Below are 25,548 nucleotides of genomic sequence, written 5' to 3'. Positions count from 1 at the left end.
TCACAGCACCCATGGGAATGGCACAGCATACACAGGGGGGTATGGCACCCACAGGGGGAAACAGCACACCCAAGGGTCACAGCACCCATGGGAGTGGCACAGCACACACAGGGGTTGCACGGGTACCCTGCAGCCCGCCCTGGAAGGGCACAGGGCTGCCATGGCCCCGCGGCTCCTGCTGCCACCGCCTCCCTAGCAGCAGCACCACCACAGCTCGGCCCTCATCTGCCTCCTCCTTCCTGGGCGGCTGCTGGGCCCAGGTGTGCCCGGCGGTGCCGGGTCCACGTCCCGGGCTGGCAGCACCGAGCCTGCTGCCGGGCCCTGCTCCGCCGCCAGGCCCGAGCTGGTCTGACAGGCTCCGGGCAGGCGGGAAGGGAGAGGCCGCCCGCGGCTGAGGAATGCGCAGCCCTTATCTCTGTGGCTCCCCTGCAATCCTGGGCAGGGAATAAACTCTTCCAGAGTTTGCCTTTCTCTCTCGCTCTTACTCACCCTCTGCCCTGGGTGGAGCTTGGAGTCTCGGCTGGCTCCGGAGAGGTGCCCGTGAATCAGGCTGCAGGCACGTCCAGGGGAGCGGAGAGCCCGGAGGAGCGCCCGGAGGAGAGCCCGGAGAGCCCGACCCGCCACCTGCCCCGGCTCCCTGGGAAGGTAGGAGAAGCGCGGGCACCCTCCGGGGGTACCCGGGGTGGTGGCTCCGTCAGTGCGGGCAGGGGGCTGGGGAGGTCCCGTCCCACTCCTCAGTGTAGGACAGGAGATGGTCCCTTCCAGGCCAGAAGCCCCAGAAGGACCTCAGCGGCCACCTCCATGGGGGACAGGAGAGTCCCAGGTGGAGCTGGGGGAGGAAGAACCTCCCGGGACATTGTGGAGGGGTGAGGGAAGAGAGCAGTCACTCCTCAGGTAGCTGCGGATCCAGCAGCCTCAGAACTGCTCGGCCAAGGCTTCCTCGCCCAACACACGTCTCATCATCTTCCTGAGGAGAAGAAATCTCCAAGGAATGGAGATTTCCCAACTTCTCCCACTCTTTGGGAAGAGATCTTCTTCGCCCAACACACCTCCCACCGTCTCCTCTGAGGAGGAGAAATCTCCAAGGGGTGTAGATTTCCCCCCATCATCTCCTCTGAGGAGAAGTCTCTAAGGAATGGAGTTTTCCCAACTTCTCCCACTCTTTGGGAAGAGATCTTCTTTGCCCAACACACCTCCCACCATCTCGTCTGAGGAAAATCCCCCAAGGAATGGAGATTTCCCAACTTTTCCCACTCTTTGGGAAGAGATCTTCTCCCAACACGTCCCACCATCTCCTCCGAGGAAAGCCCCCAAGGAGTGGAGATTTCCCAACTTCTCCCTCTCTTTGGGGTGAGCTCTGGCGGCCCGGGGCGAGGCGCATGGTCAGGAGATGGGGATGGGTGGTCAGGATGGGGACATCCCGGGCTTGAACTGGTGTTGGACTGGTGAGGATGTGCCAGGCAGCTCCAGAGGGCCAGGTTTTGGCTGCGTGTGACCTGGGCTGGGTGTGGAGCTCCTCTGCCATCTCCTGCAAGCCACGGCACGGGCGCCCTGCGCCGGCACGCAGAGCACGGAGGGGGACGTGTGGACACATGCATGGCCGGGGCCACACATACAAATATTCATCAAATATTTATTTTTTATTTTTCCCCCCCCCCCCCCCCACAGTTGTGAGCCTGTCTGGCAGATAGTTTTTTTTTCATGTGTGCATGTGTGTATGAGCAGAGGATGGGGAAGGTCTTGTGTTCCCTTCTCCCTAAATTCTTTAAGGTCAGTAGAGGTCAATGAGGGCTTTTGTCTGGCCTGAGGACCCGGTTCTCTTCTAAACCAGTTAGAGAGGGAGGAGGCAGCTGGAGAGGGCCAGAAGTGCCCTTTTGCTGCTGAAAACATCTAAACCCTGAAAGCTGCACTAAGCTCAGCTGTATCAGAGGCCAAACGTAGGTGAGTGACAACTCCAGACAACAAACTGACCCCAAAGCAGAGCAGTGACACTGGGGACATCCCTTGGCACATCTCTTTTAATTGGGGTGCAGTTTGGGGAGAGAAGGATGTTGCTTTGGGTTTGTTTTGTTTTTCTTCATTTTGGTCTAACTTCCATTTATTTGACAGGCTTTAGAGTTGTGACTTGAGGGATTAAGGGGGAGTTGGATCTGGTGTCACGTGGCAGTGGGAATAGTGGTACTCTGTGGGAAAAATATGGAAGTTATGTCCTTGGTGTGGTTGTAGGGAAAACTGCATGACAAAAGAAAAGAGTGGAAATGTCTCCTACCACAGTCTGGGAGGACTGTGTCAGAGCAATGTTGTGGCTGAGGACAGAGACAGCCATGTCCCAAACATTGTTTTTCAGGAAATCACAGCCTTCAGAAAAAGAAAAAAAAATAACCCAACAAACCTGAAATCTTCCTCCAGACCTTGCAAGATTGGATTTGTTTTTGTGTTTTGTAGTTAAACTGAATGCTTCTCAGACCCCGTTGGGTTGGATTCTTGTAGCCCTGGTGGGGAAGAGGTGTTCCTGGAGGGCATTTCTAACATCAGGATGAGGAGGCAGCAAGGGCAGCATGCAGTTCTCCAAAGTCTGCCTTCCCCTGCTGGATGTTTTCTTGAAGTTCTCTTGAAGTTTTCAGACTTCCTCGAGCGTGCTACCAAGTAAAGAGAAGTCCCAGGAAAAGGCCTGAGTGACAGAGAGTGAGCTTGGCATGAGCCTTGCCAGCACAGACCTGGCAGCTGTGGGTTAGTGGTGGACTTGGCAGTGTTAGGTTAATGTGTGGAATTGGATCTGAAGATCCTTTTCTGACCCAAATGATGCTGTGGTTCTTTCTCTTCAGGCAATCTGCTCTCCCTTGGCACACAGGACCAAATTCCATTTTTCAGGAGCTGTGGCCATCAGGTCTTGCCCTGGTGACTCTGACATGTGCCACTCCATCCCCCCTACTGCAGAGTTAGGACTGAGGTGCTGACATCCCCTCTCAGTAACCACTTCACAGGGAAAATTACAAAATGTCACTTCTTTCCTGCTCCCTTTCCCTTCCCCTGCTCTGTAGGAAGATCCCCTGGAGGTTCTGGTTAACTCCCTGAGGCTCCAGCAAGGAATATTTTGCAATGACTTCAGACAAGTGGAACTCCTAGACTTCAGCAGGCAGACATACCATTTTTTTTTTTTTTTAAACTCATGACTTGAGATCCATGTGAGACTAAAAGAGTGGGATCATGTTCACAGGTGATCAGTAGAGGTTGGTGAAGGTGACAAAAAGAAAAGGCCTGGGGGTTGTATGCATGACAATGTAACAGGAATAACAAATTCCATGTTTTCATCTTCCAAACACGTTTTAACAGTAAGCTGGGACACTGAGAGAACATTGAGGATGAGAACACAGAGAGACTTAAGCAGAAAATATGGGAAGGAAAATCAAAAGAGGAAGAATAATTCCTGTGAGGACTCAGCAGGCAAGAGTTGTGGCTGAGGAAGGGTCTCAGAGCATTCCTCACATTTCAGAGTGCTGTTCTGAGCCTTGCTGGGTGAGCAGAGCAGTTAACAGGAGGGTTTCCAGCAGCCTTTGCCATGGCCCTTGCAAAATCTCCCTGGCAATGTGCTGTGGCTAAACCAAGAAATGCTGGGGTGCACTTGGGAAGTGCTACAGACACATCCCTGTGAGAGTGGCAAGGGAGAGGCCATCAAGGAATGATCCTTTCTCAGTAGAAGTTCTGTCCTTAGTGCCAAAAGTCAGCACATGGAGAAGAATTAGAAGAACCAAACAAACCTCACACCTTAAACTGTGTTCAGCAGAGAGGCCCCTCCTCAAATCCTTTACCTGGTGCAACACCTCGAGAGCAAACCAACCTTTTCCATCTCTTATGTCATGATGTCTGCTCCAGTATTGGAGGCATTGCTGGCCTCTCCTAAACCTGACCCTTCAGGATATTAGCAGCCTGGTTTCATACAATCTTTTCTATTTTATCAAGCCAAGTAATTGAAAAATAAAACAGCTGATGTAGAACCTCCAGGGATTCCAGACATTTTGTAAATGTATTTTCTTTCCCAGAAAGAAGATGTGAGTGATGTCTGTTTGGCCTACAGGAAAGCTGGGGGAAGGCTTTGGACACGGGGGGGGGGAGGGAGAGGACAAGGGAAATGGGTTAAAACTTGGAGAGAAAGGGGAGATTGAGGTTGGAGATGGGGGAGAAATTGTTTGGGGTGAGGGTGCTGAGCCCCTGGGTGCCCAGGTTGCCCCCAGAAGCTGTGGCTGCCCCATCCCTGGCAATGTTGAAGGTTGGATGGGGCTTGGAGCCCCCTGGGCTGGGGGAGGGGTCCCTGACCATGGCAGGGGGGGCACTGGGTGGGATTTCAGGTCCCTCCATCCCAGCCCATTCCATGATTCCATGATTTTGTGTCCTTGAAGCTGGTCCATGAGCCAGCTGTGCCCCCAGCCCCTGCCTGCTGGAGCACTCTTAGGAAAAGGCTGTTTGCCATTTTTCTCCTGGCTGTCCCATTTGATGCTTCTTCATTAATTTCTTGGCCAGGGTTTGGAAAACCCTTCACAGAGGGAGGTTTGGGGGGGCTCTCTCTGGAGCCCAGCAGTCAATTGTGTTCAGTCTGTGGGGCTTTTCTCTTGCAGGTACCCAGGGCAATAAGAGGACAAAGTGTTCAGGCCCAACAAATTGTGCTTAAAGTGTCACAGCAGGCTGGGGGAGCAGGCAGAAACCATTTCTCAGGAGCTCTTTCCAGCCCCAGCTTTGCTGCCTCTCAGGCTGGGGCTCACAGACCTTGGAAGGCCTCAGCTTTTGGGAGTGTCCTGAAGCAGAGGAGCAGGTCCAGCCAGGGAAGTGATGATCTGAGAGAGGCAGTCTGGGAACTTGCTGTGCAGGCAGAACACGTCACAACAAGCACTGGAGTCAGCATTGGGAAGGGAGATAGAGCCAGCCCCAGGTGCTGAGACATCAGCAGGTGAGAGGGAAAGGAAACATGGGCACAGTTTCCTTTAGCTTGGGCTGGGTAAATACAGCCCATTGCTCCCAGTTCACACCTGGCATGAAGAATTCAGAAAAAAATGCAGCTCCTCTTGCTTTATGTGTTTTATTTTAATCTGTTGGGCTCGGTGGTTGTTCAGCAAAGCTCAGACTGGAGTTTCCTGCAACTCTCTTGGGAAAAAAAAAAAAAAAGGACAGTTAAAGTGCTTTGAAATGGAACAAAGCTGGTGAGGGGATCTTTAGGATCCTGGGTAGTGACAGGACATGGGGGAATGGGTCACAACTAGAGGTGGGGAGATTCAGACATCAGGAAAAAGTTCTTCACCATGCAGGTGCTGAGACACTGGCCCAGGTTGCCCAGGGAGGTGCTGGAAGCCCCATCCATCCCTGGAAGTTTTTAAGGCCAGGCTGGATGGGGCTTGGAGAAACCCGGGGTGGTGGGAGGGGTCCCTGCCCATGGCAGGGGGTTGGGACTGGATGAGCTTCAAGGTCCCTTCCACCCCTGACAGTTCTGGGATTCCATGAACATAATATGGACAGGCAGCAAACAGCTGTGCTCTGCTTTCCAGTTTCTGCTCTGAGTGCTCATCTAGAATTTTTACATCCAGCCTCACCTGGTGGTCACCTTTCCCTGCTCTGGCATTCAACATTTCCTTGCAGCTGAAGGGTTTTCTGTGCAGACAGTTGCAGGTTTTGGTCTCAACACCATTTCCCCGTTCCAGTCCTAAGAGGGTTGAAAAGCTTTTGCAGATCATAAAAAAAAACAAAACCAAACCACCTTGTGATAAGTATCAAAGCTAGTAAAGTCACTCCCAGTTACACCAGTGTGAACAGGAGCAGGCCCCCAGCCAAGCCAAAGGGAAATTTCCACTGGAGACTCCCTCCTCCCCAAAAAAAGCTCTTGGTAATTGCACACGGGTGGCTGCCTGCTCCTTTCCAGCCCATTCCATCAGCCTTCATCTCCCACTTGTTAAGTTTTTAACAAGCTCCTTCGTGCTTTCCTTTATCCACTGCCCCTAAGCATGGGAGGAGTTGTTCATAAACAGCTACAAAGCCTCCCTTCTTTTTCTCCTTCAGCTTCCTCCTGAAAGAAAAGAAAAACAAAAACCCAAACAACCAGCAACTATCCCCTATTAGCATGCTGAAAGTAAGTTCTAAAGAGCTGGTACTGGACATGTCTGTCTTGGGTCTCTGTACCTGTCTGTGGTCAGCTTTGTCCCATCTCTTGTCCTTAGAGGAAGGATTTTTTCCCTATTATATCATAGGGAAATGTCCTGATCATGATTCTGGTGTTCTTAACGAATTTGTGGACATGATTTAATGAAATGATTGCCTAGGATAGCAGAGGAATACTTGAAATGCCAAATGATGATCACAGCCTTCTAAACCACATGGAGAGAAAGCACTGGGATCAATGCTTTTTTCCCCTGAGTTAATGAAGTACCAGTTCTGAGTGGCTGTGAAATCAGAGGAAAAGTAAATGCAAAGCACTGCAGGGCATGTATGGAGAAGATGGCAGTCTGTGTGGTGACTTGTCTAAGGATAAATGAAAGGTAGTCTGGAGTCCCTGTGGAAATAAACTCAGAAATGTTTCATCTTGGCTTGTCTGCTCTTCATGGTGGAGCACATGGGGCAAGCACATGGCTGCTGAGCAGACATTTCTGTCTGAGGGCTGGTACCTTCCCCATCCTTTAGGCATTGTGGTGGTTCTCCCAGGCCTCTCCTTACTCTGACAAGCTCCATCAAGGATTTGTTTTTCAAATGTCCCTGTATCTGTAGGACAGGTGCCTCGGGACCACTGAGTTCCACAGCTGATTCCATGCACAGTGCCAGACTTGCACATCTCTCTCTCCCAGTTGCTCCTTTGTACCTCTTGGCTCATTTTTCTCTTTCATCTGTGTATCATGTCTCGTGGGGCCCTGATTATGAGACTGGCTGAAGCAAGAACCAGTTTAATTACTAATACTTCATCTAGCACAATGGGCTTCTGACTCTGTATCAGGCTTTTGCTGTGCATTCACCCAAACCAGAAAGGCTTTTTGTCTGCAGCCTCTTGGGATTTCAGGAAATCTGTGCTTTGTCCCTGGGCACTTCATCAGCAGGACTGAAAGAAAAAAACCCACAAAGCACAAATCACCAGGATGCTCAATTACTCCTCAGTGGTCAAAAAGCAAATGGCATATTGGCAGCATTTTCAGAATGCCAGCACTGCAGATAAATCTGATTTCACTCCCATCTGGCACCTCGAGTCCCACCACCTCAAAAAAGAATATTCAGAGAGAGAAGAGACCAGAGGCTCATTTGGGGCACAGAGCTGTTCCCATGAAAAAGGAGTTGAGTGAGTTAGGGCTCTCCATCTAGAAGGGGACAGATGTATAAAATCAGAGTGGCAGGACAAGAGTTGGCAGGTGTTGGTTTTCCAATCCAAAGCAAAAAAAAAAAAAAGACCACTAAGTACAAGATTCAGAAGAGAAGGAGCCTGTTCTCACCATCTTGCTGAGCTGTGGAACTCCTTGCCTCTGCCTCTTGCAGATGCTGACATTTTTCTATGGCTTTAGGGAAGCTGAAGAGTTCCTCTGAAGGTCTCTGGCAGGGGAGCACACAGGTACCTACAATGGGCTCAGAGAGGCTGGAGAAGCATCACCAATGCTCACCTGGGTGGTTTTCACATCAGCTGCTCCTTGTTGTCCCTGTTGGAGATGGGGTTCTTGGCCTGAAGAACCCTTGACCTGATCCAGCACAGCTGATTTCCAGTTCAGAGAATCCTAAAGGAATTTTTTCTCCTAAAGGAAAAGGCACAGATATTGTCCAGGGACAGGAGAGAAGCAAACCCATCAGCAAGACTTTCACTTTGTCATGGAGGAAGCTGTGATTTGTATTGCACTTGACCAGACACTGTCACTGGTGTTAAATAATTTTTCAACTCAGTGTTTGAGTTAAAATTTGAATTTTAATTTGTGAAATAAGATGCATTTTCACTGCCATACAAGTCAAGGAGGGTGTTCAGGGCTTCCCTTCTTCCTGTGACTGACCACAGGGACAGGCAGAGAGTGAGATGCTGAGGGACTTTCTGTGTCCAGGGCTGAGCTGATGGTCCCAGTGTTTAATGATTTAATGATTTAATTCAGTTCTTGTAACCTTTTCAAAAGCAGCTGTGATCTCCACTGGACAGTTTGCAGTGAAAGGAGGCACTTTACATTATGACCAAGTTGTGTTTCAGAAATCACCAGTGTGGGATGGGTTTGGCTTGAACAGATTTACACAAAGGTCACTGTTATGTTTTCCATCCTCACCAGTTTGATCAATGAAGTCACAGCCCTGGTGACAAAGCTTTGATTCTGGGGACAGCCAGGCTGGTGTGCAGAGCACCCTCGATGAACAATCACTCACAATTAGTGAGTACACATCCTAATGAAGAATCCAGCTCAGTACAAAGGAGCCTGAGTCCCAGAGGTGGTGCACAGTGGGTGTCCCCTGATGTCCAGGCAGGAGCAGGCAGGCAGTTCTGTCTCAAATGGGAAGAGAACCTCTGGGATCTTGTGTTCAGCCTTTCCAAATGGGCCTTAGAGGACTCCAGCACTGTTTGGACACTTTGGTGGCTCCCAGCCTGCTGCTCATTAATGGCAGGGTTCATCAGCCTGGATGTGGGTGTCAGATAATTGCTCACTGCAGTGTGTTGGGTGAGTTTTCAGTGGTTGGTAACAGTGGTGTGGACATCAGGTGTGAGCTGGGTGAGCCTGAGCTGTGCTCCTGGAGAAGTTGTGTTAGAGAGCAGGAGAGGCTGGATGGGGCTTGGAGCAACCTGGGCTGGTGGGAGATGGCCCTGCTCAAGCAGGGGGTCAGAACTGGATGAGCTTTGAGGTCCCTTCCAACCCAAACCAGTCTGGGATTTGATGATTCAACTGGAAAAGTAAAAAACCTGCTCCAGTTTCCTGATTCGCTGTTTAAAGGCTGAAATTCCTGGAACCACCCATCTCCTGGGCAGGTTCTGGTATAAAGTATTGGAAGTTTCAAGGTGGGTCCTGGTGGAACAGATGGTGTAAGAGGATAGGGGCAGTCTTGGAGTTAAAAAAATTGAATGCTGAGCACTGAAGCTTTGGAAGACTGATTTGTTTTGACTCTGGGAGAAAGATGAAGAGAAGACTTGGCCAGACGTAAGCATCTGTATCAGGAGATGACTCTCATCCCATACTCCTTAATTCTATTAACTTCTCCATCAGCTATAAAGAGGAACACGAGGCAATTAGCTTGGATGCAGGCATGTTCTACATCTGCATGTTAATGAGCCTGACCCTTGGGGAGCAATCCTGGTTGCCAAACTTTGGTGTCATTTTTGGTGTCTTAGGGTTTCTGAAACACAGCAGATGTGGCACAAGCCCTGTGAGAGACTCCTGACCAGCAGCTGGAGGCCAGGCAGGACACCTCAGGGCATCCCAAGTGACATTAAACACCTGTGTGTAGGCACCTGAATTGCTCCCCTGGTTATAAATTGTTTGCATTTTATTTATTTTTAATTTCCCCAAGGCTTAAGGGATGGGTGCTGGGAAGAAGTCAGAATTTCCCCCCCCTTCCTACCGAATTTGAGCTTCTGTAATTTTTTCTTTCAACCTCCCCTAAAACAACAGGGGCTGGACAGCAGGGTAAGTAGTGGCTTATGCCAGTGGGCTTAGTGTTCTTCAAGAGCTCCTCAGGTCCCATGTTGCTGTGTTCTGCCCCTAAAATCAGGTTTAAAGGAACATCTGGAATTCCCACCTGGGCCACATCAGCAGGAGATCACAGGAGTCCCTTTCCTTTCCCCTACAAAGCTGGGGCTGTGCTCTTCCCAGGGTGCTCTTGCTGATAAAGCTGCAGCTGCTGAAGGTGTGAAGGACATTTCTGGTGGGCTTCAGCTTTCCTGAACACCTAAATTATTTAATTAGGTGTTATAGCTCTTGGGCTTTTGTACCAAGGGTGTCCAGGGTCTCATTTCTTTCAGTACTTGCCACGGAAGGGGATGTTCAGAGGCTCCTGTGGGACTGACCCCATCTCACAGAGCTGCTCACAGAGAGAGCTGCTGGATTTATGTCACCTCTTCTCCTCCTGCAACCACACACAGCTCAGTGCCTGAAATATCTAACTGGAGATATAAATGTAACTGAACTACAGAATATCTTACTGCTCCTTATAGAGACCCTCAAGGGTAATGTGGAGGTGCCACACATTATTATTGTCACCATCTTCATGATGACCAGGCTTGGAGCAACCTGGGGTTGGGACTGGGTTGTCTCTAAGGTCCCTTCCAACCCAACCCATTCTATGATTCATTTTTCAAAAGATTCCCTACAGCTTGTGTCATAAAAATTCATAAACTGTGACTAGCAATTAAAATAAAATGAAATTCCTAATTAAAGAAAATAAACTAACATATAAACTAACATATAAATTAAGTAAAATTACCTATTAACTGGTAGTTACAAGCTTCCACGTCCACTTGATATATTTTCAGCTTGTGACTTGGTTTCTCTGACAGTTCCAGCAGTTCAGATTTCCAAAAACCCAATGCCTGTCTTTTTTTCTGGGGTGAACTAAGCTGCAGGACACAGATTTGCAGGTGAAGTCCCAGCAAGGAGGCAGCTCCCCCACCCCCTTGGAGTTCCCCTGTGGCTTTAGGTGCCTCAACAACTTGGGAAAATACACCCATCCTGCAGGAAAAACCAGGGACACCTTGTGCTTTGGGAGATGATTTAGTGGTGCAGGACTGATGGTTGGACTTGATGAGCTTCAAGGTCCTTCCCAACCATTTATTATTTTGAATAATAAAAAATAATGTGTGCCCTCATCTTCTGTCACTCTGGACTGAGGAAATCTGAGGAGGTTGGTGAATTCCTGGTAAAGGAACCAAAGCATAAAAGCAAAGAATGGCTTTTTCACTTTAATGAGAGCCTCTGGCACTTAATTCTAAGGAAAAAAGTTCTAAGAAGTTCTACCCAGGGGCCCAGGTGGGCTCTGCAGTTCACAGTCTGAATTATTTTCCTCCTGCCAAATATTTTGCTCTCCCAGGTCTCCTGCATGACAACTGCCACAGCTTTGGGAGAGAAGCACAAAGTGCTGGCACTCAGCTCCCCTCCTGGCCTTTTCCCTGCTGAATGCCCCACAAAATAAACCCCTCCTGGGGCCAAACACTGACAGGAAGGCTGCAGAGTTAGCACTCTGAAAATTGGTACTCCACAAAACCCAGCCTGGCACAGGGGTAACAGACAGGTTCTAAATGGGTCAAAACTGGTTAAAATAGGTGTGAAAACGTAGATTAAACCCAAAACAAAGCCAAAATGATGCCCAGTTATGTCTTAGGAGCCTCACTACAGCAAACAAACATTAGCCATAAACTTCTCAGCTCATTTGTAGGGGAATTACTTTTCAAGTAGTGGATTATTTGAGCTCAAACTGGAGGCAGAGCCCTGCAGCTTCACAGCATCAAACTGGGAGCAGCATCTCCAGAGTTCTGCCCCTTCCAGGTGGCTGTTCCAGGAGCTGTAGCTTAGCAAAATAATTATTTTTTTAACAAATAATTAACTGCATGCAGGATGTAGATGAGGAGATGGATGGAGAGTAGAAGGAAGTGCTTGCAAACACTGCAAGTGCAAAGAATCCAAAAGCTCCAGGAGCTCTGCTTCCTCCTGGGGAATTTGCATTTCTGGAAGAGTTTCTGCCCAGGAGCCACCGACTTCACTTCTGTAAAGCTCTTTTTATTCCTTGACCACTTTTATTGCCTTGACCAGAGACTCAGAGTTACTGCAGGGATGGTGAAAGATTATAACCTCTGACCTTCTCTCCCTCTGCTTAAATTCACAAGGAAGTAGCTTGAAAGGTCACTGAAAAGTATCAATTATTTTCTGCATCTTTTGATGTGCAAAGTGTGAATGAAAAGTTTTCACTGGGGACAGCAGCACAGGGGGAACCTGCAGGGAGATGAGGGGGATGGTGCCACTGCTAAGAAAATACCTGTACTTCTTACAGCTTGAAAAATGGTTTCATGCAATGCACCCTACCAGTAATATCTTGAAATACAGACGTGTGGGGTGAGGAGAAGGTGCCCAGGAGCCATCAAACCCCCAGCAGTGTGAGCAGCAGGGCCAGGGAGGGGATTGTCCCCTCTGCTCTGGGGAGCCCCCCCTGGGGTAAAGCTGTGTCCAGCTCTGGGGTCCCCAGCAGCAGAAGGACACGGAGCTGCTGGAGCCAGTGCAGAGGAGGCCCTGGAGCTGCTGGGAGGGCTGGAGCAGCTCTGCTCTGGAGCCAGGCTGAGAGAGTTGGGGGTGTTGAGGCTGGAGAAGAGAAGGATCCCATGGGGAGGCCTTGGAGCAGCTTCCAGGTGCTGAAGGGGCTCCAGGAAAGCTGGGGAGGGACTTGGGACAAGGGCCTGGAGGGATGGGAGCCTCCCAGGGGGAAGGGTTTGCAGCTGGGAGAGGGGAGATGGAGAGGAGATCTTGGGCAGGGAGGGAGGGAGGGAGGGAGAAATTGTTTGGGGTGAGGGTGCTGAGCCCCTGGGTGCCCAGGTTGCCCCCAGAAGCTGTGGCTGCCCCATCCCTGGCAGTGTTGAAGGTTGGATGGGGCTTGGAGCCCCCTGGGCTGGGGGAGGGGTCCCTGGCCATGGCAGGGGGGGCACTGGGGGGGATTTGAGGTCCCTCCAACTCAAACCATTCCATGAATCTCTGATAAAAAGCAGCATTCTAGATAATTCCCAGAAACTGCCAAGATGTTTTGCTGTCAAACTTTTTCAAGCAATTCCAGACCAGAGTTGATTTGCTCTGCTGAGGCTCGAGGAGGCTCTGAGCACCCTGCTCTCCCTGAGGTGTCCCAAGTTGTCACCCAATCCAGACAAAAGGAGGAGATCATCTCATTAGTCCTCAGTTTCATTTCTAAAATAAAAATGAGGATCTCTTCAGGGCAATCAAAGTGTCTGGCAGTGATACTGAGACCAGACCCTAGAATTTCCTCACATGTAAGCTCAGGGTGTTCTTGGAGGGAAAGGTTCCTTTCTTCCCCATTTTCCTGCTGTTCCCTGGGGACAGTGTAAAGCTCAAACACACTTCTTGCAGCTCCTCTGGAATTTTTTTGTGCACTCTTCTTGGGGGTTTGTCCTTACATCCTTGCAGGTCATGAGTAACTTAGGCTTATGGTGGCAGAAAGATAATTTTTGGGTTTTATTTCACACTTCTCAGATTTGTGCATCTATTTAGGAAGAAATTAAAATGACTTGAAGGAAGTGAGGAGGATTGATGACCTGTGAGCCTGAGCACACTCAGCAGGCTGCAGGTTCTTTCCAAGCAGGATCTGATGGTGCTTCCTCAGCATTACACTTCTAAGAAGGAGCTGCCTGAAGTAAGACCCAACATCTCCCTCCTTAGTGAGCCAAAGAAGGTGACAATGCAGATTTTCCAGCCCTACCAGTCGGCCCGAGGTCTCTTCATGCTCCAGTCCAGGTGTTTGTGGTGGTGAACTGTTCAGGATGTGTTCTCACAGGTAAAGGTGACGCCCGGAGATGTGGCTGAGTGCCCAGGGTGCTGCTCCCACCCTGCTCCCTCCTCATCCTTCAGAGCCTCCTCACAGGGCCCCAGGTGGGACACAGACATCACAGAGTCACAGCATGGAAAGGACCTCAAATCCCCTCCAAATGCCCCCCCTGCCATGGCCAGGGACCCTCCCCCAGCCCAGGGGGCTCCAAGCCCCATCCAACCTTCAACACTGCCAGGGATGGGGCAGCCACAGCTTCTGGGGGCAACCTGGGCACCCAGGGGCTCAGCACCCTCACCCCAAACAATTCCTCCCTCCCTCCCTCCCTGCCCAAGATCTCCTCTCCATCTCCCCTCTCCCAGCTGCAAACCCTTCCCCCTGGGAGGCTCCCATCCCTCCAGGCCCTTGTCCCAAGTCCCTCCCCAGCTTTCCTGGAGCCCCTTCAGGACCTGGAAGCTGCTCCAAGGTCTCCCCATGGGATCCTTCTCTTCTCCAGCCTCAACACCCCCAACTCTCTCAGCCTGGCTCCAGAGCAGAGCTGCTCCAGCCCTCCCAGCAGCTCCAGGGCCTCCTCTGCACTGGCTCCAACAGCTCCGTGTCCTTCTGCTGCTGGGGACCCCAGAGCTGGACACAGCTTTACCCCAGGGGGGGCTCCCCAGAGGGGCAGAGCTCAGGGGGTCACTCAGCTCTAGTCACAGCTGAGCTGTGGCCCTGCTCAGTCACAGGATGGGTGCTGACAAAACCTTCTGCCCTCCCACCCTCTGCCCATCCTGCAGCAGGACCCAGCACCCAGCACCATTCTGCAGGGCACTGACACATTTGGTGGCCCTCCTGGGACCCTCAGTTCCACTCCACCCAGACCCCTCAGGTTGGTCACACCAGGAGTCTTTTCAGCTCCAGATTTGTTTTCTCCCTGTGGCTTGGAGAAAACCACGAGGATAATTGGGCTTTTGCAAATCTATTCCCATGGTTCTGTTCCATGATTTCTTCACTGTTACTCTTTTTTTTTTTTTTTTTCTCCTGCTTTTTCTCGAATCTCTTGAGCACCATAAATCCGTAGGGAACTGAAGTCCCTCCTCTTCTTTTACAAAACCCCTGCCCCACTCAGCCTTCCCCCTGCCTTTCCTGACCTTCCTCTCCAGCCACAAGCTGTGGGATGGTGGGGAAGTGTTGGGACAAAGCCCCACGTGCCTGTCCTCTTGGTTCACACTTTCTCCTAAAGCATCCCGTGGGAAGGAGCCCTGCAGAGTGAGGACACCAGAGGAAAAGTGTTTCCTGGTGGTTGGTTTGAAACCACAACCTGCTGGTTCAGTTTTATGCCCTTTCAGTTCTTGTAGTGGAGGAGGAACTGGACAGCTGTGTTGCAGATCTTCTTTCTCCTTCTCTAGATGAAAGGTGTAGCTCAGGTCTTCCCGAGGTGTGAGAGTGAGACCCTCATCTGCACAACACATTCAGGCTGTGAATTCCCTCTGGATCTGTGCCCTGGTGTTACTGGCTCTGTTCCTGACCAAATGATGCTTTGCACCAGCTGCCACTTTTCCTGTAAAGGTCCATCTTCTCCTTGATCTAGAATGATAACCATGTTATCACAGAATCATCGTGGTTGGAAAGGACCTTCAAGATCTTCTTGTTCATCAGCAGAATGTAAACCTTTATAACTCTTCTATTCACCAACAGACTAGAAATCATGATCTTCTATTAAGCAATAGAATATAAAATTGTTTCCTCACTTTATATTAATCAACATTATATTCCCTCTGCATTTTGATTGCCCAGTCAGTACCCTAAGGTTCTTCTGCTGCTTCTTCACTTTCAGTTGTCTCTCATCATTATTGTCACCAACATCAGGAGCAGTTTGCTGTCTGCCCAGCATCCATCCCCTCTCTGCTCCTGTCTGAGTCTCTTGGATATATTGTTCTCCTCTCCAAGAAGGAATGGAGCTCTGGGAGCATTTCCTGAAAATGAAAGCCTGAGGACACTACTGAAGTAGCTGGGAGCAGGGACAGAGGTGACTGGGGCGTGGAGTGGCTTTTCATTGGGGAGAAAAATGAGAGAATTTGATCAGCAAGGTGAATGGAATGGAAGCACTTGAGGCAAAGAGAAGGCAGCGTGTGGACTGTGGAGCCTGCAGTCTGCTGGAAGGTCCTGCAGGGACCTCTTAGGTTCATTTGCTCTGTTTATATTAAGACCATATTTTTCCTCCCTTTTTAACATGCAGCTCTACTGGGAGCTACGGTTCCAAGCAGGAGTAACCTGGGGGAGTTGGGGGCAGGAGTGGCAGCACAGCTCTGTAAACCTCATGAAGCCCACCCAGGCTTTATCATCAAACTGGTTTTATACTCACAGCTTTTAATCACAGAATCATCAAAAAAGAGCTTCAAGGGCATTTGGTCCAACCATCAACCCTGCACCACCCCAGCCACTCAGCCATCTCCTGAAGCCCCAGTTTTTGAATACCCCCAGGGATGGCAACTCCACCACCTCCCTGGGCAGCCTGTTCAGTGCTTCACCACCCTTTTGGTGAAGAAATCTTTCCTCATACCCAATCTGAGATAATGACAGTAGGGGCCTGAACTCATTTTTTTTTCCTTCCTCCCACACCCGTGACCATCCCTTCCATTTTGGGAGCAGAACTGTTGGATGGACACAACAGCAGCAGCAGTTCCCTTCACCCTCCTGCTGCTGTCACTGGGTCAGGACAGGAATGCTCTGGTGTGGATGATGGGGAAGCCTCTCCTGGTGCTCCAGTGCTGGGAGAAGCATCTCCCAGTGCTGACCCCTGAGGCTCAGAAGCCAAAGAGCTTTGGAGGTCTTTGTGCACGAGAAGGAAAATGCTCAGAGTTGTATTTATGGAACAAAAGTGTTTTCCAAACCCTGCATGTAGGCAAGTTTGGGTTCAGTGTCAATAATGGGTTCTCCTGCAGCTGTCAAACACTGAACACGAGCCCCTTCAGCTTGAGGTTTTTGCCAACATCAGGAGATGGAACCAATCACGTCCCTTGGGTTTTATTTCTTCATGGATCTCGTGGAGCTTTGTCTGACTTCTGCCCATGGCAGAGCAGCAGGATTCCCTTCTTCCTGCAGCCTCCCCCTCATCCCTGCTTTTATCAATGCTCTGGGGTGATTACAGCCCTCAAGTTACAAACATTCAGAGGGTGCATCTGGATCACAGAATCACAGAATGGGTTGGGTGGGAAGGGACCTCAAATCCCCCCCAGAGCCCCCCCTGCCATGGTCAGGGACCCCTCCCCCAGCCCAGGGGGCTCCAAGCCCCATCCAACCTTCAACACTGCCAGGGATGGGGCAGCCACAGCTTCTGGGGGCAACCTGGGCACCCAGGGGCTCAGCACCCTCACCCCAAACGATTTCTCCCCATCTCCAACCTCAATCTCCCCTTTCTCTCCAAGTTTTAACCCATTTCCCTTGTCCTCTCCCTACCCCCCCGTGTCCAAAGCCCTCCCCCAGCTTTCTTGCAGCCCCTTCAGATATTGGAAGGTTGCTCTGAGCTCACCTGGGAGCCTCCTCTTCTCCAGGCTGAACAACCCCAATCCCTCAGCCTGGCTTCCCAGGGAGCTGCTCAGCCCTCTGAGCATTTCAGTGCCTCCTCTGGACACCTCCCAGGAGCTCTGTGTCCTTCTGATGTTGGGGACTCCAGAACTGGACACAGGACTCCAGGGGGGGTCTCAGCAGAGCAGAGGAGGAGAATCCCCTCCCCTCAGCACCTCTCTGGGCTTCTCCTGAGGGACACTCTTGGGGTCTGGGCTCACGTTCAGCTTCAGCTCCATCCCCCCCACCCCCAGCTCCTTCTCCTCAGGGCTCTCCCCAGTCCCTTCTCCTCCCAACCTCCGTTATCCATGGGGATTCTGCTGACCCAGAACCTTGCACTTGCCCTTGGTGAGCTCCATGCAGTTGGCACAGCCCAGGGCTCCAGCCTGCCCAGGTCCCTCTGGATCCATCCCTTCCGTCCACCCTGGTGACCTCACCACACCCTCTGGTGCCATCACCAAACCCCTCCATGTGCCCAGCAGAGCTGCTGAACGCTCCCAGTCCTGACCCTTGAGCACCACTCCTCACACAGCTCCACTGGGACTCTGAGCCACTCACATTGGGTACAAACCTCTGCCTTTTGGTTTAGTGCCTCATTCCATGCACAAAATAATTTCTGTAGCATTTGGAAATGAGTTTTGATGGAGTCCGAATGACAACATCCAGCAGGGTTGTTCCTTTAGAAAGGGGGGGAAGTAGCTTCAAAAAAAAGAGAAATTGAAGGTTTGATTGGCATCAATAGAGGCATCATCCTTGGTCATCACAGTGCTGCTCAGTTTGATTTGGTCCTTGTTTTACCCAAACCCATTTCACTTTGTAAATGTAATGACTTTGAGCTGGAAGATGGGAAGTTCCAGCTCCAGGTGAGGAGAAACTTCTTTGCTGTGAGGCTGAGGGAGCCCTGGCCCAGGCTGCCCAGAGAGGTTGTGGAGTCTCCTTCTCTGCTGCCTTCCAAACCCCTCCTGAACCCCCCCAACCTCCAGATGAGGTTCCTCTCCTTCTCTGGTGCCTCCCAAACCCCTCCTGAACCCCCCCAACCTCCAGATGAGGTTCCTCTCCTTCTCTGCTGCCTCCCAAACCCCTCCTGAACCCCCCCAACCTCCAGATGAGGTTCCTCTCCTTCTCTGGTGCCTCCCAAACCCCTCCTGAACCCCCCCAACCTCCAGATGAGGTTCCTCTCCTTCTCTGCTGCCTTCCAAACCCCCCCTGGATGTGTTCCTGTCTGGGCTGCCCTGGCTGATCCTGCTGTGCCAGGGCTTGGACTCCAGCATCTCCATTGGGCCCTTCCAACCCCCACATGTTTAATTAATTCCTGCCTTTGCCTGATTTAAGGATGGCTCCCCATTCCCTTGGGATGAGCTTCCTCCAGCATTTCTCTTCCCTCCCCACTGTGCCCACTGCTGGGGTGGCTGTGGCTCCAGAGCCCAACTCTGCTTCTCACTGTTGGTTTTTCTTTCCTCACAGCTCTCCCTCCCCTCATGGCTCGTCGATCCCAAAGCTCCTCCCAGGGGGACAATCCCCTGGATCCCAACTACCTGCCCCCCCACTACAAGGAATATTACCGCCTGGCTCTGGATGTGCTGACTGAGGAGGGGAAGGAAAGTTACCAACGATTCCTGGCAGATGAAGCAGCCCCAGATTTCCTCTGCAGCTCAGAGGTGGAGCACATCCTGCAGAACCTCCAGAAACCTCAGTACGCCCACCAGGAAGGCAGCACAGAAACCACGGGTGACAATGACATGGATGGATCCTCGGGGACTTACTGGCCCATGAACTCAGACCTCGCTGTTCCCGAGCTGGACCTGGGCTGGCCAATGGTCTTTGGGTTCAGGGGCACAGAGGTGACAACCCTGGTGCAGCCACCACCCCCAGACAACCCCAGCATTAAGGAGGAGGCTCGCAGGATGATCCGAGCAGCTCAGCAGGTGAGACAGGGAAGGGCTCAGTGGAGCAGAGAGAAAACTCTCTCCATGTGTGTCCCAGATGGATCAGAATGCCTCAGGAATCCTGCTCATTCCCTTAACTTTGCTCCCAGGACCTGGAACTGGGGAAAGATGATCCCAAAAGTAGAGTTTGCTGCAGCAAAGGTGGCCTCTGCTCTCTGGGCTTTGGGAAAAGGGTGTAAGGATGGGCAAAAATACCCCAAAACCTCAGAGAATCACAGGATCCTTGAGGCTGGAAGGGACCTCTGGAGAAGGCCTATGCCAGCCTCCTGCTCAAAGCAGGCTTGATTAGAAAAGGTTGGACATGTCCTTGGGTGTCTCCAAGGATGGAGACTCCACCACCTTTCTGGGCAACCTGTGGTTGATCACCTTACGGTAAATGAGGTTTTTCTGTTGTTTAACTGAAATTTCCTATATTTCAGTTTGTGTCTTGTCCCTTCATGGGGTTCCACTGAGATGGAGTTTGGCTCCATCTTCCTTACACCTTTCCACCAGATGTTTTCCTCACTGCTAAAATAAGAGTTGGGGAGGACAGTGTGACAGAACTTTGAAGTCACTTCTTGCAATATCAACATAAAGAATCATCATGGAATGGTTTGAAGGGACCTTAAATCCCCCCCAGTGCCCCCCCTGCCATGGTCAGGGACCCCTCCCCCAGCCCAGGGGGCTCCAAGCCCCATCCAACCTTCAACACCTCCAGGGATGGGGCAGCCACAGCTTCTGGGGGCAACCTGGGCAACCAGGGGCTCAGCACCCTCACCCCAAACAATTTCTCCCTCCCTCCCTCCCTGCCCAAGATCTCCTCTCCATCTCCCCTCTCCCAGCTGCAAACCCTTCCCCCTGGGAGGCTCCCATCCCTCCAGACCCTTGTCCCAAGTCCCTCCCCAGCTTTCAGACCTTTCAGATCTCCCTGGAGCCCTCCTCTGGATGCAGCTGTGTAGTGGTGGACTGAACATTGGCCAGGAAATTACCTAAAAATGAGAGGGGTGAGTTGGAGGGGGTGAGCAGCTCAGTGGAAACTCCCAGTGTGGTTACCTGACCAAGACCTCTCCTGCTCTCAGGGGATTCAGGAAGAATCAACCCCCTCACCCTCATCTACAGAACATCCACCTTAGGCAGCAATCCTGTTGCTATTTCTGGGGCCCAACATGGTGACAGCAACCTTGGAACAGGAAGGTTCCTGTTTTAAAAGGAGGTTTGGAAGCTCTGGAGGTGCTGGGGAAGGGGCTCAGAGCAGGGATGAGGAGGCAGAGCTGCTCACCATCTCCCTTTCCTTCTCTCCCCAGGTGGTGGCCATCGTGATGGACATTTTCACTGATGTGGATCTGCTCTTTGAGGTCCTGGATGCTGCTGCTCGCCGGGTCCCTGTCTACATCCTCCTGGATGAGATGAACTCACAGCTCTTCCTCGACACAGCTGCCAAGTGCAGAGTCAACCTCAACTACGTGGAGGTGAGCAAAGCCAAGATCTGCCCTGCCCCCAGCTCCTGTCCTGAGGGGGATGTCCTGGGACCTGAAAAAACTGAGGATGGGAGGAATGGGCCTACTGGAAGATGAAGAAATCCAGGAGAGCTGGGAGAGGCCTGGAGGCTGAGGACACTGCTCGAGGGATGTAGCCATCCATGGAGAAGCCAAAGGAGCTGAGGGATAAAACTGGTGGCAGGGTGGGAGTGAAAAGAGCAAGGGGAAGAAGGAAGGGCAGGGGAGGGAAGTGGCAGCTCCCAGCTGAGCCCGGTGCCTTCTCTGCTTTGCAGTTCCTCAGGGTGAGGACAGTTTCTGGCCCAACCTACTACTGCCGCACGGGGATGTCCTTCAAGGGCCACGTGAAGGAGAAATTCCTCCTGGTGGACTGCATGGTGGTGCTGAGTGGCAACTACAGGTGAGCAGCCTCACAGGGTTTACACCTCCCAGTCAGACAGAGGTGGGGTGGTTGGGTGGTTGCTTGGGTGGTTGCTTGGGTGGTTGGTTTGGTGGTTGGTTTGGTGGTTGGTTGGGTGGTTGGTTGGGTGGTTGGTTGGGTGGTTGGTTGGGTGGTTGGTTTGGTGGTTGGTTTGGTGGTTGGTTGGGTGGTTGGTTGGGTGGTTGGTTGGGTGGTTGCTTTGGTGGTTGGTTTGGTGGTTGGTTGGGTGGTTGGTTTGGTGGTTGGTTGGGTGGTTGGTTGGGTGGTTGGTTGGGTGGTTGCTTTGGTGGTTGCTTTGGTGGTTGGTTGAATCCCAGGAGGTCAGGGTGGAAGGGACCTCGAGGCCCATCTGCTCCAACCCTTCCCATGTTATTGTTGATCTGAGCTGTCCCAGCACCCATCCAGCTGAGACTTCAAACTTCCCAGAGTGAGGGAATCCACCCCTTCCCCTGGGAGCCCATTCCAACCTCTGACTGTCCTCATGGGGAAAAACTCTCCTCTTGTGTTCATTGGTGACTTCCTGCACACCCAAATGAACTCCAGGGAAATGTTTGGGTTTTTTTCCCCCCTGATCAGAAATTTTCAGGAAAAACACAGCATTTTGCAAGTGAGGTAGATCCACCACTCAGCCCTCAAGCCCAGCCACCCAAAGCCAAGCTTCCTTCACACCAAGAGTGCCAGTGAGCTGTAAAAAAGATGCAATAATTCCATGAGGATAAGGTGGCAGGGCTTGACCCCTGGAGGCAGCTGAGCCCCATGGAGATGTTTGCTCCCAGCAGGATGAGGGGAGAGAACTGGAAAGGAGGAAATGGGAAGCCTCATGGGTTGAGATGAGAACAATTTTGTAATTAAAGCAAACCCACACATGCAAGCAAAGCAAAACAAGGAATCCATTCATCCCTTCCCATCTGCAGGCAGGTGCTTGGCCATTCCCAGGAAAGCAGAGCTTGACCTGGGAAGAAAAACCCCATAACACATGGAACATCTTCCTCCTTCCCTCAAACACAGAGTGGCTGAAGTTCCAAGTCACCTCATGGTCCAACCCCCACGCTCAAGGTCACCTACAGCCCAGGATCATGTTCAGACACTTTTGGAATATCAGTCTCATAAAGAGAGAGACTCCAGTCCTGGGCAACCCATCCCAGTGCTCAGCTGACCTCACAGTAAAAAAAGTGTTTCCTTTACTCAGAGGGAACCTCCTGTGTTTGGGTTTGTGCCCATTGCCTCTGGTCCTGGGCACCACTGACCAACCCTGATCCAACAGAGCAGACAAATGGACCAAGGAGGAGGCCTTTACACCAAGTTACTTGGATGGAGCTACCCGTGCCTTGATAGTTACTAACTATGCCAGCACAGAACCATGGAACCCCAGGCAGGTTTGGGCTGGGGGGAACCTCAAATCCCCCCCAGTGCCACCCCTGCCATGGTCAGGGACCCCTCCCCCAGCCCAGGGGGCTCCAAGCCCCATCCAACCTTCAACACTGCCATGGATGGGGCAGCCACAGCTTCTGGGGGCAACCTGGGCACCCAGGGGCTCAGCACCCTCACCCCAAAGGATTTCTCCCTCAGATCCAATCTAAATTCAGGCAGAAGGATCATCACCAGCTTTTTTTGCTGTTGTTACTACTGCCTGGCTTTTTGTTTAGAACAAAAGTCATGTGCTGCCTTGTGCAACCCCCTGCAAGGATGTGATGTGGAACCAAAACTGGAGCTTGGGAAGGAGAGCGCATCCTGGGCGGCCAAAACCATCAGGAGAGCCTCCTGGCAGGGAAGGGGTTTCATGGGAAGGGCACAATGGAGTTCCTGTGATGCTAACACCCCCCCATTGCTTCTCTTTCTCTTCGTAGTTTCATGTGGTCCTTTGAGAAGATCCACAGGAGCATCGCTCACATCTTCCAGGGGGAGCTGGTGTCCAGCTTCGACGAGGAATTCCGCATCCTCTTCGCGCAGTCGGAACCCCTGGTCCCTCCCGCCAACCTCTTGGCCAACCCCGACACCGCCCTGGCCATGGCTCCCTTTGGCAGCAACGTCCCCTTCTTCCCCAAAAAATCCCCCCTGATGTTCCAGAGGGACGACACTCTTTTCCCCTCCTTCATGGAGAGGGTGGATCCAGACAGGTACTTCCTCTCCAATTTCCGGCGGGACGACATGCTGCGGCACACCGTGGAGGGCTCGGCCATGCGGATGTACAAGAAGGTGGAGATGGAGAATTCCCAGCTGGATCCTGTCAGGGGTTTTCTCCGTTCCAAGCAGCTGGAGTTGGATGCTTTTAAGAGGCACAGTTTTGCAGAAGGAACGTTTGAGAACTTCGCCTCCTCCAAACAGTTCGCCAGGCAGATGTTCATGAACAACATGGATGAGTTTAAAATCCAGTCCAGTCACTTCCAGAAGGACCAGTTCTACCAGTACCAGTTTGAGCATCCCCACCTCCCCGGCAGACCTCACGGACTCTTCGAGAGGATCCGAGGTGGGAGGCCAGGGTTCAATGAACTGGAAGGTTATGGAGAGGAACCCAGGTACCCTGAGCTGGAATCAGGTTTTGGACAGGAGGGGTTCCCCCTCAGGCTGGATTATGTCCCCTCCAACTCCTCCAGGGAAGTGAGGCACGGCTCGGATCAGCTGAACCCTGCGGGCAACGGCCCCATGGGGATGATGCTGAGGAGGCAGAACATAGGGCAGAAATTTATTTGCCAGACTTCTCCTACCCAGAAGCAAAGCTTGGAACAACGCCTGTTCTTGCAGGACAAAGATGAGGAGCAGGAGGAGGACAAGAGCACCCAGGAGAACAGAACGGGGCTACGGAACTGGAGGATCTCCTCGTACCTCAGCGCCTACCAGTCGGAGCCGGAGGAAGGGCTTCCCATGCCCATGGAATCCGAGGCCTACAACGATGTCCTGGGGGACCCCCTCACCAAGCACCCCACCGACCTCCTCCCAGCCTTCAAATCCCCCATTTCTTTCAGCAGCAAGCCACTGGGAATGGAAAGTGCCAAGGAATTTGCAGATCCTGAGAGAGGAGGTGAGGAAGCCCCCATCACCAAGCAGGACGCTTTTCGGTCCAGGATAAATCCTTTGATCCAGAGGAGCTCCAGGCTCAGGTCCTCTCTGATTTTCAGTGCTGCCAAGTTGGATCAGCCCAACAGCACCATGGAAAAGGTTCAGGTCTTCCAAAAAGAACAAACCTCCAGTGAGGTGACAAAAGACAACGAAACCATAAAGACAGCTGCCTCTTCCAAAGTGGCAGAACTCCTGGAGAAGTACAAAGCCGTGGGCAAGGACACAGAGAGGGTCACCCACACCAAAGCTGTTTCCAGTTACCTGCAGGAGGAATCACAGAATGCAGAGAAGAAATGTACCAAATCCGTGCAATATAAGATCCTGGAGAGCAGGGTCCTGGACTCCAAAGACTCCTGCAGCACTTACAAAATGCATGGAGAGGTTGACAGAGCCTTTGGAATGGCCTCACCAACCCCCCAGCTCGGCGACTCCTTGAGTAAAGATCCCCTGGCTCATTTTAGCAGCAAGATGGACAAATTATCCTCTCGGTTTTACCCCATGGAGAGCAAACCTGCTCTTCCAGAGAAGGAGAGTCTCATATATGTGGGAGACACACAGAAACTGAACCTTCCTGAGAAGAAGGAAAGAGTGACATTCAAAGAAGACACTCAAAAACTCCTCAGTACGGAACTGAAGAAACCACAGATCAGGACCAGCACCACATCAGCTCTGGAAAACTTATCAAGAAGTCCAGGGTCTGACAGCTCTCTCGGTAAATCCGAGGAAGACTGTTCAAAACAGGACCAAAATCCCATGGAATTTTTAAGGAAAGGGTCGCTACGGCTGAAGCAGCTTTTGAACCCAAAGGGTGACAAGAAATCAGAGGAGGAACTCGGCCCTGAGAGTGGGAAATCTGAGAAGCAGACCATGGTTCTCAAGCGCTCGTCCATAGGGGATTGTCAGGAGATGATGGAGGAAGAAAAAAGCCATAAATTCACAAGCCCACTGCCTCCCAAAAGCAGTCAGCCAGCACAGGGGAGGTTCCCCTCATCCACAGCCAACATCCTCTACAGCAGCAACCTCCGGGATGACACCAAGGTGATTCTGGAGCAGATCTCTGCCAACAGTCAGAAGAACAGAGCTGACCTGGCCAAGCAGCTGCCATCCACCAGCAACCCCGACCTCTCAAAGTCAACCACCAGCTTGGAGAGGAAAGGAGAGAAGGAGAAGAGCTGCAACATCCACAGGTCAGAGAGTTTTGGGAGCCAGAAACGGAACCTCCAGCGGCAGCCGTCGGAGGACAGGGACACCCTGCTGAAAAAAATGGAGAACATGAGGAAGGAGAAGAGAGTCTACAGCAGGTTTGAGGTCTTCTGCAAAAAGGATGAGCACACGAGTCAGAGTGAGGAGGAGTATGACACAGATGCCAAAGACAAGAAGATGGGAAAGTTCATGCCCAAAATCCTGGGGACCTTCAAGACCAAAAAATGATCATGGAAATGTTATTTAATTCCATAAAAATCACTGACTGACAAAGGGGAAGGAGGAATCAAGGTGTTTATGATGGCTCTGAGCACCGTGGGTGATACTCTTCATGGTTACTGAGTGGAAAGGTGTTCAGCACTAAACACACAGTTTGCCCAATAAAGTTCATGTGGTATCAGGTAACCTTCTCACACAGTATGTTTCCAATTATTAAAATTGCCAA

The 25,548-nt window shown here is 51.6% G+C and overlaps 1 protein-coding gene and 2 long non-coding RNA genes across 3 annotated transcripts; 1 reads left to right on the top strand and 2 right to left on the bottom strand.

Moving 5' to 3' along the window:
• Nucleotides 1-146: 146 nt before the first annotated feature.
• Nucleotides 147-25,508, top strand: FAM83H (family with sequence similarity 83 member H). Its single transcript, XM_071738634.1, has 5 exons — nt 147-645; nt 18,466-18,926; nt 20,231-20,395; nt 20,698-20,822; nt 22,691-25,508. Exons 2-5 carry the CDS (start codon nt 18,480-18,482, stop codon nt 25,329-25,331), a joined length of 3,378 nt encoding a protein of 1,125 aa, XP_071594735.1. The 5' UTR covers nt 147-645; nt 18,466-18,479; the 3' UTR covers nt 25,332-25,508.
• LOC139793642 (uncharacterized) lies at nt 3,950-8,201 on the bottom strand. Its single transcript, XR_011724684.1, has 3 exons — nt 6,914-8,201; nt 5,580-6,860; nt 3,950-5,136 (listed from the first exon to the last, which is right to left on the bottom strand). It is a non-coding gene; the product is annotated as an uncharacterized lncRNA (long non-coding RNA).
• LOC139793641 (uncharacterized) lies at nt 17,253-20,316 on the bottom strand. Its single transcript, XR_011724683.1, has 3 exons — nt 20,206-20,316; nt 18,609-19,454; nt 17,253-17,700 (listed from the first exon to the last, which is right to left on the bottom strand). It is a non-coding gene; the product is annotated as an uncharacterized lncRNA (long non-coding RNA).
• Nucleotides 25,509-25,548: the final 40 nt, after the last annotated feature.

The sequence above is a fragment of the Heliangelus exortis genome, chromosome 2 (assembly GCF_036169615.1).
Source record: "Heliangelus exortis chromosome 2, bHelExo1.hap1, whole genome shotgun sequence".
Lineage (NCBI taxonomy): Eukaryota > Metazoa > Chordata > Aves > Apodiformes > Trochilidae > Heliangelus > Heliangelus exortis.
This window is presented reverse-complemented; position numbering and strand designations above follow the sequence as displayed.

Coding starts and splice junctions, on each gene's coding strand:
- FAM83H (XM_071738634.1), top strand. CDS start 18,480: ATGGCTCGTCGATCCCAAAGCTCCTCCCAGGGGGACAATCCCCTGGAT. Junction 18,927..20,230: donor TGATCCGAGCAGCTCAGCAG/GTGAGACAGGGA, acceptor TTCTCTCCCCAG/GTGGTGGCCATCGTGATGGA. Junction 20,823..22,690: donor GTGCTGAGTGGCAACTACAG/GTGAGCAGCCTC, acceptor TTCTCTTCGTAG/TTTCATGTGGTCCTTTGAGA.